At 35.4% G+C, this 13,857-nt stretch overlaps 2 protein-coding genes across 6 annotated transcripts in view; one reads left to right on the forward strand and one right to left on the reverse strand.

The window, feature by feature from the left end:
• The window catches only part of LOC111868996 (disks large homolog 5), a 50,059-nt gene extending 45,353 nt beyond the window's left edge, over positions 1–4,706 (reverse strand). For 2 of the 3 annotated variants that reach the window (XM_023860155.2, XM_023860152.2), the window contains exons 1-4: positions 4,616–4,706; positions 4,223–4,514; positions 3,931–4,049; positions 3,691–3,817 (exon numbers count right to left, since the gene is read on the reverse strand). In XM_023860155.2, the coding sequence (XP_023715923.1) occupies positions 3,691–3,817; positions 3,931–3,973 (170 nt within the window). In that variant the 5' untranslated portion in view covers positions 3,974–4,049; positions 4,223–4,514; positions 4,616–4,706. The remainder of the gene's footprint in view (positions 1–3,690; positions 3,818–3,930; positions 4,050–4,222; positions 4,515–4,615) is intronic. The other variant, XM_023860154.2, reaches the window with a different exon arrangement.
• LOC111868997 (sentrin-specific protease 8) lies at positions 4,699–6,328 on the forward strand. Of its 3 annotated transcripts, none has more exons than XM_023860156.2 (2): positions 4,699–5,030; positions 5,378–6,328. In XM_023860156.2, exon 2 carries the CDS (start codon positions 5,510–5,512, stop codon positions 6,167–6,169), a length of 660 nt encoding a protein of 219 aa, XP_023715924.1. In that variant the 5' UTR covers positions 4,699–5,030; positions 5,378–5,509; the 3' UTR covers positions 6,170–6,328. The 3 variants fall into 3 exon arrangements, with proteins under 3 accessions (XP_023715924.1, XP_023715926.1, XP_023715925.1); XM_023860158.2 differs by lacking the exon at positions 4,699–5,030 and adding an exon at positions 5,037–5,261; XM_023860157.2 differs by lacking the exon at positions 4,699–5,030 and adding an exon at positions 5,037–5,227.
• The last annotated feature ends 7,529 nt before the right edge of the window (positions 6,329–13,857 follow it).

The following is a 13,857-nucleotide window of genomic DNA, read 5'->3' on the forward strand; positions in this document are numbered from 1 at the left end:
TCAGTTATTTGGGGACAGGAGCAACAGTGCGCAGATAAACATAAAATAATATAAAAAAATCACCACATACACACACACACACACACACACACACACACAAGAAGATACTGGGTTTTTGTTGTCGCTAAAAGAAAATTCAACACTGCAAGCTTCAAATCACTCTCTTGAGCAGAAAATGTAGTTTGTTAATTATAACTCACAGAGATACTGGGTTTTCAGACTTTGTCCATCGTCCGGATTCTAAATAACTAAGAAAAAATACGGAAACTGGATCTGTTTCCATCTTCAAGTGAGGGAAGACACCTACTATGTTGGGTCCCTTAGAAAGAGCTAGCCTCAATCACTGGACACCTGAGGACGGAAACAGATCCAGTTTCCGTATTTTTTCTTAGTTATTTAGAATCCGGACGATGGACAAAGTCTGAAAACCCAGCATCTCTGTGTGTTATACACCATCGTCTGAACCCCAGGGTATCTACTTAATTACAACTGTTAAACATGCTGAGAAGCTTCCAGAAACATCTTCTTTCACTTAATCATTACAACAACCAATATCATCCATCATCTTTTCATACCCATGTCTTGTGACATATTTCAGTCTCGCGTCCACTTTTTTAACAGCTACCCAGGGTCAAACTGTAAACTATATTCATACAAAATGTTTCAAAAATTTTCCTTAAATACACACCCAGATAACCTACAGCCAAATAATTCAGAGTTAATTATAATTCAGTTTTGACAGACAAAAGACCTTGATTTCAAAATTCATGAAATGATAACAATTATAAATTACAGTGATGAGAAATAGTGGTTCAATTAATGTACAAGGAAGGTGTAAAAACTTAAGACCAGAAAGTAACAGTACTACTATGACCACCTTCATATACCTTCAACACATTTATCATCCTATCAGAGAGGGGTGTATTATTCAGGCGTCAAGCTACTTAACACTCTGCCATCAAAATATCACAGTTTTAAAAAATGAGAAAAAGAAATTTAGGTTTGTTTTACGAAATTATTCGCAAAGTAACACATTTTACTCTATTGATGAATGTGTCAAGCATGCAAGGGGCTCAAAAGCTAAGAGTTAATAAATGGTCTGTGTGCATGAATTATACATTGTTGAGAGGTGCTTGTTGTAAGTGCAGTATGTATGATGTCTATTTTTGTTATGAATTTTAATATTTTATAATGTAACTGTTTGGATGATATGGCTTGCCAGTGTGTGTGGAATGGCAAGGTGTGAATGTGACAGTGGTTTTTCCACAACCCATGTGTGTTGTCCTGACAACCTGAGCTATCTGTGTGAGGCCTGATTACATATTTTATCGGACAAAGGACGAATGATGTGTAGTCATCATGAATTTGTAACATGTGACATGTTTTATACCCAGCCCTATGGGGAGATGATTGGATCCATGAAGTGAAAAATAAATGTAAATGTAATTAACGCTTTTTTTTTATTGCTAGTGGGGTGCAGCTAAGTCCCTTGTACTGCAGCCACTTCTGGCCTATTGTACCAGCCCCAGATGATAGGTGAGGGTGATTGTGGAGCAATTGGTGGAATGAAGATTGGCAGGGGAAACCGAAGTACTCAGAGAAAACCTGCCCCAGCGCCACTTTGTCTACCACAAATCTCACTTGACCAGACCTGGGATCGAACCTGGGCCACAGTGATGGGAATAAGTAATGCTTACTGTCTATTATACAGAATATATTTACTACCCATTGCTTACACAAAACTCGTCACAACAATTCAGTACAACATGCCAGTTCTTAACAAAGCAGACCACGCTGGATAGTAGTAGTTGAAATGAGGTTCTATTAAGTAGCACATATCAGTAATGCTAGTTACACAACAACACCACATAAATGGAATTACTGCTGTCATAAACTTATTTTCATAAACAAATAAGATAATTTTTACCGACAACTAACAATAACCACAGAAAAAAAAAACTGGAAATTACCATAAAACGTAAACTTATCTTTCTCAGAAACAATGTCGAAAGAATGCTTGTGATAAACTGAAACACAATGAATGTCAAAAACATAGCAATTTTTTTTTAAAATATGGGTGACTATAGACTAACTTATCTCCATCCTTAAGAAATTCACAGCAGGAACAAAGACTTCAGGGGCAATATTTAGAACCAGAATGTGGCATTTAGATATATAAAAAAAAAGTCATCCATGTCACAGTACATGGGGAAAAAGCCACCTCCCACTTTTTCAATCATTTACAAGTATACTGATTCTGTACAATAAAATCCTCACTGAGAAGCTGACAATCACTCAGCTGGCCAAGAAATCCTCACCTTTTATGTAATCGAAAGGTCCTGAACCCACTAAATCCAGTCCACATACATCCTCCATCCTCACTTCTTTAAAATATTATTGTCCCACCTACTTCTAGGAATTCCATCTGATCTCTACCATTTAGACTTTATAACCAAAACTTTGCATGTATTTTTCATCTCTTCCACAAGTGCTACATGCCCTGCTCATTCTATTCTCCTTGGTGAAGAGTATAAATCCTAAAGTTCCTTGGTATGCAATTTTCTCCATCATACTGGCAGTTCCTCTAACATAAGTGCAAATATTCTCAACAGCCCCCATCTGTGTTCTTTTCTCTACACCCATATAAAATGACTGAAACTATACAAAGACAAGTAAGACAGACACAGCCCATACACCCTCATAAGCAAGATGTGGACCAAATCAAAATACAAACTGTCAAGTAATCACATAATTTTTCCCTCTTTATTTTTATATTCTTAGACAGGGGTAGGGAAGACAGAAAAAAAACTCTGAACTGAAATGTAACAAACATTTCCTATATTAATCTGCTCCAACTTTCTTTGTAAAAGTAATTTTTATCTGTTAGTAATACTGTTAAATATCTGAATTCTGCTAAGCTTCTGAAATATGTATGATCCATGTACTGCAGTAGTATTTGTTAGCATAGGAACAATAATAATTTACTAAGTTCAGTGACATAGTCTTGGTTCCAACTACAAAGTTCCTGTGACACTGGGAGGTTCATTATTACGTTTCTGATGCTGGCCTCTGCTGGGGGTCACCCAATTATGTTACATAACTAACATCATTCCCAATTCTGTACTTCATTTACTTTTCACGTGAATATGGGAAACAATTATAACCCACAAGGAATGTTCATAATATTATTTACTCTCAAAATACTTTCAAGAACTTGAGAAAAAAATTATATCGTGTTATGATTCTTTTTAATTCACTTAGTGGGGGGGTGGAGTCCAGTTGGGTCCACTCGGCATGGCGTCCACTGATTGGCCTATTGTAGCCTGCCCCAGGTTATTATAGGATGGAAAATTTGGTGGAATGAAGACTGGCACGGGAAACCGAAGTACTCAGAGAAAACCCGCCCCAGTGCCACTCTGTCCACCACAAATCCCGCTTGACCAGACCCGGGATCAAACCCAGGCTGCCACGGTGGGAAGCCAGTGACTAACCACTTGAGCTATGGTGCGGCCTGGTGTTATGATTACTGTTCAATTTATTCTGCTACTCTTCTTACATTCTTCTAATATTGTGACATCACCTTAACATGATTCAAAATTAGGTGCGCTGTTGTTTCTTGAATAATATGCCAAATGAACACAAATGCAATTGGTTTAAATATAAAGTTGTACGGATGACTGACAAACATACCTTCTCAACATCTGCAGCTCATGCATTGCTTTGTCACACTGTTGCTTCAGACCATCATAGTCCCTGACAGAAGTTGATGAAAGACTTCTGTCACTATTGGATACAGTATACCCACGTGACAGAGTACCTGAAAGCAACATAATATCTAGAAATATATATATAACAGATTCATATTGTTCTCCTGAAGTCATCAAAACAAAATACAGATAGAACTGAATGTGTATTATAATCACAGCTCACCATTACTTCCTGTGCTATCTAAAGAAGATGCTCCAGATGCCATGGCTGATTAGGCATAGGATTTCCACACTACTGGATAAGTTCAATCATAGAATGACCTTAATTCTATTACAGCTCATCTATAAATGAAATATTAAAACATAAATGGCATAATTAGACTTCACAACAAATTAACTACCACATTTACAGTACATCAGACATCATAAATGAGCATCCAACATGAACATAATATCAGACCGTATTACTTCAAATTTTGGTAACCGACTGTTAAGAATAACTACTTACAACTTACCAAGCCATTATTTCAACACGATCTGACAAGTGGTGCATAATAATGTTCCACGCAACTTTTTTGTCAAGACCTTACTTGGCACTGGAATATTTCATAAAGATTTCCTACACATTGTGATGCGTTAGGTCCCATAACTTCGTAATTTTAAAAGACCAAAACTAATTCTGGTTAGTTTACACAAACAATTTTACAAACGGAACAGGGCGCACATCAAACATAATAAGTCAGCTGACCGAAAGCAACTTTCAACTCACTTCTGGTGACGGCTGCTTAGTTGCCATACTGTGTGCAGCTGCAAATAATAATTACTTAATTAAAAGTATGCACTATCGTAATACAACATAGAAATCTCTGCACTTAACCCACATCAAAATTACAAACCCTTAAACTTACCTGGTAACTGATCCCAAAGAATTAGCTGCCGTAATAAATCGAAAATCGTCTTCTGTTCTAATTCGACTTCCACTTCGTACAAGGATCATGGCCTCCTACATTCCGTTACACTACAATGATCAGTGCGAAGACCCTTCTAATTTAATGCAATTTTTAGACCACGAAGAGAATGGTACTCTCAACTACATCTCAAAGCTCTCACCCATTTACAGCATTCTCTCACTCCACACTAGTTACTCTACTTTATCCACCAATTCAGGCACTGCAAAATTTCACTTCAGTGAAGTATGACATCTCTCAACGGTTCAGAAACATTCCTCCTCGATTGTAGGAACGGTACGGACAGTGTTTCGAACGTTTCGAATAAGGGAATGTAGTGAAATCTGAAAGAGACACGACACATCGCAGTATCAGGGTAAGTAGTGAACCGTGGTGTCAGATATTTGGTGTGACATATGTGCAACGGTAAATAAAGTTACGGATTCCTACTGCCGAATTTTCAAAATAGAGGCAGAATCATTGCTTTCAATCTCTTCGTATAACGGTGAAGCCAAGAATAATGTGAATTGAAAACAATGGGGAAACACGGATTCGCAAGTGTGAAATCTACAGGTTAAGATCAATGACCTAGTGATCTTATTGTTGAGTACGTTAAAAATTCGACGGCTTGTCAACATATAGAGAATAGCTGAATTAAAAATATTAATATTATTGTTTTCATGTATGTAATATCCTGATGCGAGTTTCGTTTTATTGTTTCAGTTCCAGCAAACTACATCAGAATTTAAATTTTCAAATCAGTAACTTAAACAGACGCCTTCACAGTAAATATGGCTACAGATAAACTGCAGATAACGAATTAAATTTTTGCTGCAGATTTGTCAGTACATAAGAATGTTATTTGACAGATTCCACAAGATGTCCCATAATCCTATTATACTTAACTTTCATGAGGTTTTGCTACATAAGTCTGATACTGACTTGCTGGATGGCCCACACTGGTTGAATGATAATATTATAAGCTTTTACTTCGAATATCTCGAAAAAATTGCTTATAAAGATGAGAAAAAGCTTTTGTTTGTTAGTCCTGATGTTACTCAGTGTCTTAAAGTTTGCCCATCTGAGGACTTGACAGTTTTCCTTGATCCCCTGCAAGTGAAGGAACGAGATTTCATTTTCATGGCTCTGAATGACTGTGAAAAGGTAGATTCTCCTGGTGGTACACACTGGAGCCTTCTAGTCTACAGCAAACCAGAGGACACCTTCTTTCACTTTGATTCTTTATCGCAAAGTAACTTCAAGCAAGCATGGAAACTGGCTGCCAATCTGTTTATGTACTTATCAAGTTATGGCAAGGGTGATTTCCAGGAAATAGACTCATTACAGCAAGTGAATAGATATGACTGTGGCATTCATGTCCTTTGCAATGTTGATCTTGTTGCAGACTTCTGTGCAAAATATAATAAAATAAAAGGATGTGGAAAAGTTTTGGAATATAATGTTGCAACAAAACGAACTGAGATATTAGATTTAATAGAAAGTCTTTCAAAATAGTAAACAATCAAATCTGTACATCTTTAATTGCTCTGCAATATTTACTTCAGTGTAATATTAGTTTGGAATGGTTGTGTTCAAAGATAGCATGGAGAATTACATTATGTAATGAGATAATCTATAGATTTATCAATAAAAATATTCTCTGAGAGCTGTTTATTTGCAGTGTAAAAAATAGCCCTATGCATAATTAGCATCATGCCATGTAGACATGGCAGGGTGGCAGTAAAATTAAGATGGTATATTAAATTATATTAAAATACTGTAGTTTCATTTCTTGTAGAGGGTGTTTCAAAAGTCTCATCTCTTGCAAAGGATGTTTCAAGACTTTATGTCACTATTTCAAGACCTCATTCCTGAGGCCATTCCTAATAAGAAATGTCATACTGAATAGGTTGGTATAGAGGTAATGCTCTTAAACTTTTATTGAGGAAGTGTTTGGTTTCAATTTTGACTTTGACACTGGCTATTCCAGCTCGGGTTTCATTGTTTTTCACAGTACCACTAGGACAGTGCTGGGTATGACCTCAATTAGTTCATGACAGTTTCCTTTAAAATCCTTTTCAATTCATCAGTCATCTATCATCTGATGCTATACAGTCTTAATACTGAAAGCATCATTAAATAACCCACACCAAAGTGTCATGACCGTGGATTCAGTTTCAAACAGTTATGGATGTTTCAAGTTGAAGAATGATTTACATACAGGGTGTCCCAGGAGGAATGGACCAAACTTAGAGAGGGTGTTCCTTATGTTAAAGTATGCCTATATCACCCAAAACACCTATGTCCAAAGTTGAATGGTTACGGAGATAATGGCCAGAGAAGTGTCAAACTTTGACCAGTGTTACACACTTGTTGATTACAAAATACATGTTAAAACTGGCAGGAATATGTGGATTCTGTAATGTTAATAATGTACGTAACATCAAACTAACTTGTGAGTGATGTGAAGCCATAAAATTGAAGTACAAAATATTCGCTCACCATGTCATAATTGTTCTTAGGGTTTCCAAGCACTATACATGACACATGACTGGCAAGCGCTGATGTAACATGGCTGACTGAGCGTTCTGGTATAAGCCAACTACATAAGTACAGCTAGGGTGAATCACCGCACTCAAGGACAAACATAGATAAGGCCTCTCAGCTGACAGGTACAGTGCGTGGACCCACCAGAAGACCACACTTTTCTCGGGCCATTATCTCTGTAACCGTTCAACTTTGGACATAGGTGTTTTGGGTTATATCGGCATACTTTAACATAAGGAACACCCTCCCGAAGTTTGGTCCATTCCTCCTGGGACACCCTGTATAACTAAGCTGTCTTCATAAACTAGTTTTTACATTGTACAGTTCATTTTACACTACATGTTCAAAATTATCATATTTTCCTGTTTACTGTGTTCAGGGTTATTTACACATCTTGCAGTATCTAAATTTGATGTAGTTTACCTCTTGTGTTTGTTTTGTGGTCACATCATTTCCTTTTGTGTGACCTTGCACATGACTTGACAGTGGGGACACTGGTGGCCATCTCTGATGCTCTCCACAGCTAATTCACTAATTTCAGTAGAAAGGTGACACAATATTAATCAGTTCACTGATTAGTACCTTGGATGTGGAGGTCTACTGAGGTGACCACCAAAGTCTCCAGATCCAAGCCCAATTTACTTCCATCACTTTCTGTAGAAAAGTGCTTTGACAAACAGTTACATCTAAGGGCTTTGTAGTTTTGTAACCGAGGTTCATGACACAGTTCCATTGCTCTCATTTAAATTCAACAGAAAGCAGAGAAATTGAACTCTGAACTGACTAATGAACACACATTCCTCTCATCTATTTATGTTCTCACAGAAATGTTACTCTGAAACTTCTCTGTATGGCAGCTGCACATACTGCAAAGTTTCAATGACAGCAATACAACTGCTCAACTTTTAAATCCACAACTACATGTCCCAAATCTAACCTGACAGCACAATTCATTACTGAGACAAGAGTTCCTTGGTTCTGCTCCCAGAACTGTATGATGAATAAGTTCCTGAATGTACTTACCACACAATGACCCCTTACTTGCTTTATCTGTAGCAGATAAGAAGACCTATCACAAATAATTATGGAAGTGGTATCATTCTTCGTGTTCATATTGAGTTGTTAAGACAACACATTCCATTTGTCATAAGCCTTACTAAAATCATCAAAAATGAAATATTTTAATTTTTATACCAATTTTTACACAAATTTGTATGTGTAATAAAACAGTTAGTAAATGCTGTTGCTTGTTTTTTTGTGTGTATATTGCACAGATTTGTGTAAACCTACATAATAATGTCTCAGAAGATATTTATTTATTTATACTAGAATGTTTTTCATTAAAACCTTCTTTGGTCTAAAAAACGTTTCCAGAATTGTCTGCATACACATCAATCAGCAGATTTTCTTAATATTTTATATTTATATTTACAAGCAGCCAATTTAATGGTGAACTTGACTTGAAATGGGCATTTTGTCAAAAGTGACTCTAAATGATTTTGAACAAATATCAGTCATTTACAGGGGGTGTAGTCTCAAATATTACTTCAAAGACCATAAGTACTAAATAATAAAGATAATCACATGACATCCAGATGCTTGTCTTTGCTTGATAATGCCACATAAGTCCTTATCAGAATTTTATGGAAGGTAAGATACTGGTTGATAGGAAATTATTCTCAGGATTTCTTTTACGTGCATCATATTTTTCTCCAATGCTCCTGGTACTGTCTTTCCCACATATCCTTGGATTTTCCACTACTCTAAGATTCCTAAGACTGGTACATTAAAACATAACTGCATCAGTATACAGCAACAATACTGTATGTATTTGTTTGAGAACATGGAAGTTATGCAAGGGTCACATTTCATTCACTGTACTGAAAATTTAGTTTGAGTGATGACAGTTACACTAATATATATCTTCTGTATAATGAAGAGTGATATCCTGGCAATGATTACCATATATGAAAAAGTATTAGAAATTTGGTTAGTAGAACCTGATTGTCAGAAATCTCTACAGTGTAACTGACTTTATGCAGTGAACCAACATGAAAGTGATTAGAATTATTTTTACGAGTATGTCTCATTTAGGTAAACAGAAACTACATCTTCACTATCATACATTGGACAAACAGCCAGTACTGCCTCAAATGCTCAGCTTCTTAAAATCATACTTAAAAATCAGGTTTTATAAATTGTTCACACTCTTTTCATCAGCTTAGAAGAAAAATGCATGGGAAATTGTAAGAATAAGTAAGGCAAAATAGCACATTCCTCTCCTTTTAATGATACAATTTACCACTTCAGTCCTCTTTGTGACAAGCACAGTCTCTTACTGCATATGATGACACCATTAAAAGTGAAATAAAACATACATCATGAAGTTCCAAAATGTGGCTCCAGAAGTTTGGAATATGGTTTAAATTCTGAAGTAGTGGGAAAATGGAATAAATGTACTTTATCATCAAAATGCATTTAATAAATGATAACATCCAAAATTACATTTTCAAAGAACTGGGTACAATATTTTTTTCTTTACATCATTATACTCCCTTTCAAAGCATTGTGGTTTTATGTTTTCCTGCGCGTGATGGAACACTTTATCAATCCTATACAATTACTGGCTATAAATATACTATCTAATATTCCAGTATTTAATTTTCCATTATTACATAAAATGGTTCACTATATCAGGATTTCTATGTGATACCATCTCACATGTCATATACAAACTGACAGATAAGTTACATAACAAAAATATACATTTATTTTTAAATCAGGCATTAGTTCTTTTTAAGTTCTTATGTATTATTCACAAAATATAGTGCCTGTACAAATATTAGCAATAAGTGGATTTACTATGAAGAAATGCAACTTTTGGGACTCATGAATATTGCATTAATACAATACATATCACAATTTTTCTCTTCATCTTTAAGATCATATATATATTTTTTTTCGTTGCAATCCAATATTCCTGGTCATGAGCCCCAAGACAGAATGACTGACCATCAGTCGCAATGTGACTTTGACTTGAGATCAGTCAGTTCTTAGTGTAGCTCCAAGTAAGCAGAAGCCAGCTCGCATCCGGAAAAGGGAATAGAGGACTTCACCGAGATTAGTGGTGCAAGAAGTAATTATAACAGTGTAGTAGTTGATAATAATTGTACTCATAAATGTGTAAAAGCATGTGTTCAATAAATATTCGCTGAATCCAAGACCTACGTGAAATTATTCATTGCATTACCTATGAGAAAGAAGTAGGTTACCAGGTAACACATGACAATATATATGTAAATGTGGAATTTTGAAGTGGAGGTGACAACCAAGTTTCTGGTAGATTATAACCAGTCACAGACTGATGACTGATACTGCATATGAATGGACTACATGGATTACAGAATTAATAATACACCCTGTACATCAACAGATATATCCAGAGATATCTTTCAATAAATGTAATGTTGCCTGGTATACTGTACATAACGTGCTCCCATCCTCTGTGCAATTTATAATGTTATATGCTTGTCTTCAAGTGTCCACTGTTCATATGTACTTACCAAACGATGGCAACATGTTGGAAAATAAATGATTATGGTTATATGAAAATAAAATCAAGACAGATAATCTAGGATAGCTTGAAACATCTTAAAATCTCTTAACATCATCCTTTCCATTATCTGTGTTAATATTACAAAAGTGAACTGACATGAAGGGCATTACATCTGATACAATGAAAAACTATTACTGATTTAAATATTGTCACATGTTATGGGCTTTCATGGCCTGTTACAGGGATAGCTTTACTTTTTTACTTACTTACACATGTAAAGGGGTTAGTGTGATTCATAATAATGTGTTCTGGATTTGATGATTGGGTTTATTGGCACTTCTTTGCAATTACAGTCAATTATAACAGCTCACACATTTAACTCCTTCTGAATGCATTACGACTCCTGTCTGACAAATGCTGTATGAAGAATCTCTCCCGAATCAATTCTGAATCCTCTTACAAATGAATCTGTCAAATTCATGAATAAACTCCCTTTTATAACTGCAAAAGGACTGAATAGAGATCACCACCTCCCTCAGTTCCACTGCTGCTCTTCATGATTGCGTCATCTCGGAAACGTGCATGCACCATTGCCCAGCAAATGGATAATTCCAAGTCCGACTCCACTATTCCGGCTTTTTGGGGGTGTTTACCAAGCCATTGCGTAGCAAATGGTTTTTCTGGCTTGTCATGGAAACATGTGTTTAAGAGCTGTTGTCTGGCAATGGATTATTCCAGCTTTCAGGCATCATGTCACAATACTGTATAATGTTATCTGTCCTCATTACAAGCTTAATGATTAGCATTTCATGCCATAGCATGAATACTGATTTTAGGCTTTCATGGTGATTATTTATTGATGTTAACTATGTTCTTTGGTTGTTAGCACACCATGTTGCTGTAGATGATGTCACCACCATTTCAGAGGAACATGCTACCTTCATCTTCAGGGTCAGAGTGTATAGGTTGAAGTACTATATATATATAGCATTCTCTTCAATCTACATACACATTTCAACCCTGAAGACAGAGAGGGCAGTACCCCAAAATGACAGCAACATCAACCATAACCACATGGTGTAACAACCTAAGAACAGAATCAACATCAATAATGTGAATAATTAACATTCACTTAATGGAATAATGGCACATATGATTATCAAAAGACAATAATTATACCAACAACAAAGTACTGAAACAAAAAGAATTATAAATATTAGGTACTAAATATGTGAGTGCGTTCAAATATCTTTAAAAGGGATCCATTGCCTTTTCCGTTCATTTGATTTGGTGTACATGTAAATCCATTCCATAGTTTAAAAAATTAGTTCAACAAAAACAAGTGACAATGTAAAGCAAAACTAGATATAGTTTAAAATGATTCAATGACCATTCTTGAAACACATTAACTGGCTTGTGTTCTCTAAACCACATATGAAACAGTTTCTTGGATAAACAATACATCAACGTGAGTCTGGTTAACACTAATTAGTAAATTAAGGCTACATATACATATGTTAATACAATACACCTTTATCATGTATTCAGTAGAATAAGATTAAGCACCAATGTAATAAGCTGACAGGAATGTATTACATTTCACATAATATATAGACACAGTTGTTCCTTGACTTACAACTTCCACAGTTACAATCCCACTAAATTAACACCTAATAGGTTTACAGTCATATTTTTGGGGCTTACATCTCTAAACTCAAATTTTTTACCTTAGACAGCTTCTTCAGAAAGCCTCATGTCCCAGTCAGCACTCTTCCAGCATCCTCTCCCAAGCCCATCTGCCTACCGAAATCACCCATATCCAGAATTCTCATATTTGAATTCAAGGTGCTGTAGATATTAGATTTTTATAAAATTTACTTTTGATTTGTTTCATTCTGGTCTGTCACACTAATATTATGAAAAAGTTAAATAGTTCCGTCCAGTGTGACTGGTTAAGATTTTCTTATTTCAATTATTCATGCCCTTACATGTTTCGGTCCAATACTTTAAAATATTTATAGTTAGTTTGTTAAGATTCTATTGGAATTTGTAAAACAAGCTGGTTCATGTCATCCCTCTTATTATTTCTTTTGATGGGGGGGCTGAATGTGTGCCACCTTGTCATTCTTGAGAAGAGGGTTCTTTAATGTTGTCCTGTATGTGTTTGTGGCCTGCTGTGTTGTCTTTACTGCACAACACAGCGGGCCACAAACACATACAGGTTTGGAACAGCCGCTGTAGTTGTAAAGACTTTAGATTTTACAGCCAATTGTATATTGTTTGTATTGTATGTATATATTTTAACTTTTAGAACATGTACTGTAATGGTGGTTTCTAACAGTATTGATGTAAAGGTGTCCCTCTGAAGATGGCCTCTGAGGACCGAAACATGTAAGGGCATGAATAACTGAAATAAGAAAATCTTAACCAGTCACACTGGATGGAACTATTTAACTTTTTCATGTTAATTTACTTGTTCATAATGTTTGTAAATGCTGTGGAAGCTAAAGCTGTAACTCATGATCCATGCTGTAATGCTCTGGTAGCTAAAATCATAACTCTTAATGAAAAAATAGTAAAATATTAATTAACTTAGTTATTTTTTATATTTGTAATAGTTTACATGTTTAACACTATGTATTTGATGTTCCTTTATTGATTTTATAATAACATTAGAATCATAGAGTAACAGGGGTTGAAATATTGAAAATGAGTCTTGAGCCTCGAGTCTTTGGAACACAATCCTATACATTACATGTTACAATGAACCTGACTTATGACCTGTTTTCAAGAATGCATCAAGTTGTTAAGTGCAAGCTACAACTCTATATATAAATGCAGCGTAACTATTACCAATATAAATGCACCTTTGAAAGAAAACTCAATCGCTACAAAACTGGCAAAACCTACACATGTCAAACATTCACAAATATGTCTATAAATTGTATTTCATTTATAGACTGATGTATTGATCAATATCTGCAATATTTTTTCATCAAATACAACACTTTATTTAAGCAAAATTCAGTTTAGTATAATAAAAGGATTATAAGTTGAACTGCCTGGGACATGGAAAACCTACATAGGACAAACAGGGAGG

The sequence above is a fragment of the Cryptotermes secundus genome, unplaced genomic scaffold (genome assembly GCF_002891405.2).
Source record: "Cryptotermes secundus unplaced genomic scaffold, Csec_1.0 scaffold70, whole genome shotgun sequence".
Classification (NCBI taxonomy): Eukaryota; Metazoa; Arthropoda; class Insecta; order Blattodea; family Kalotermitidae; genus Cryptotermes; species Cryptotermes secundus.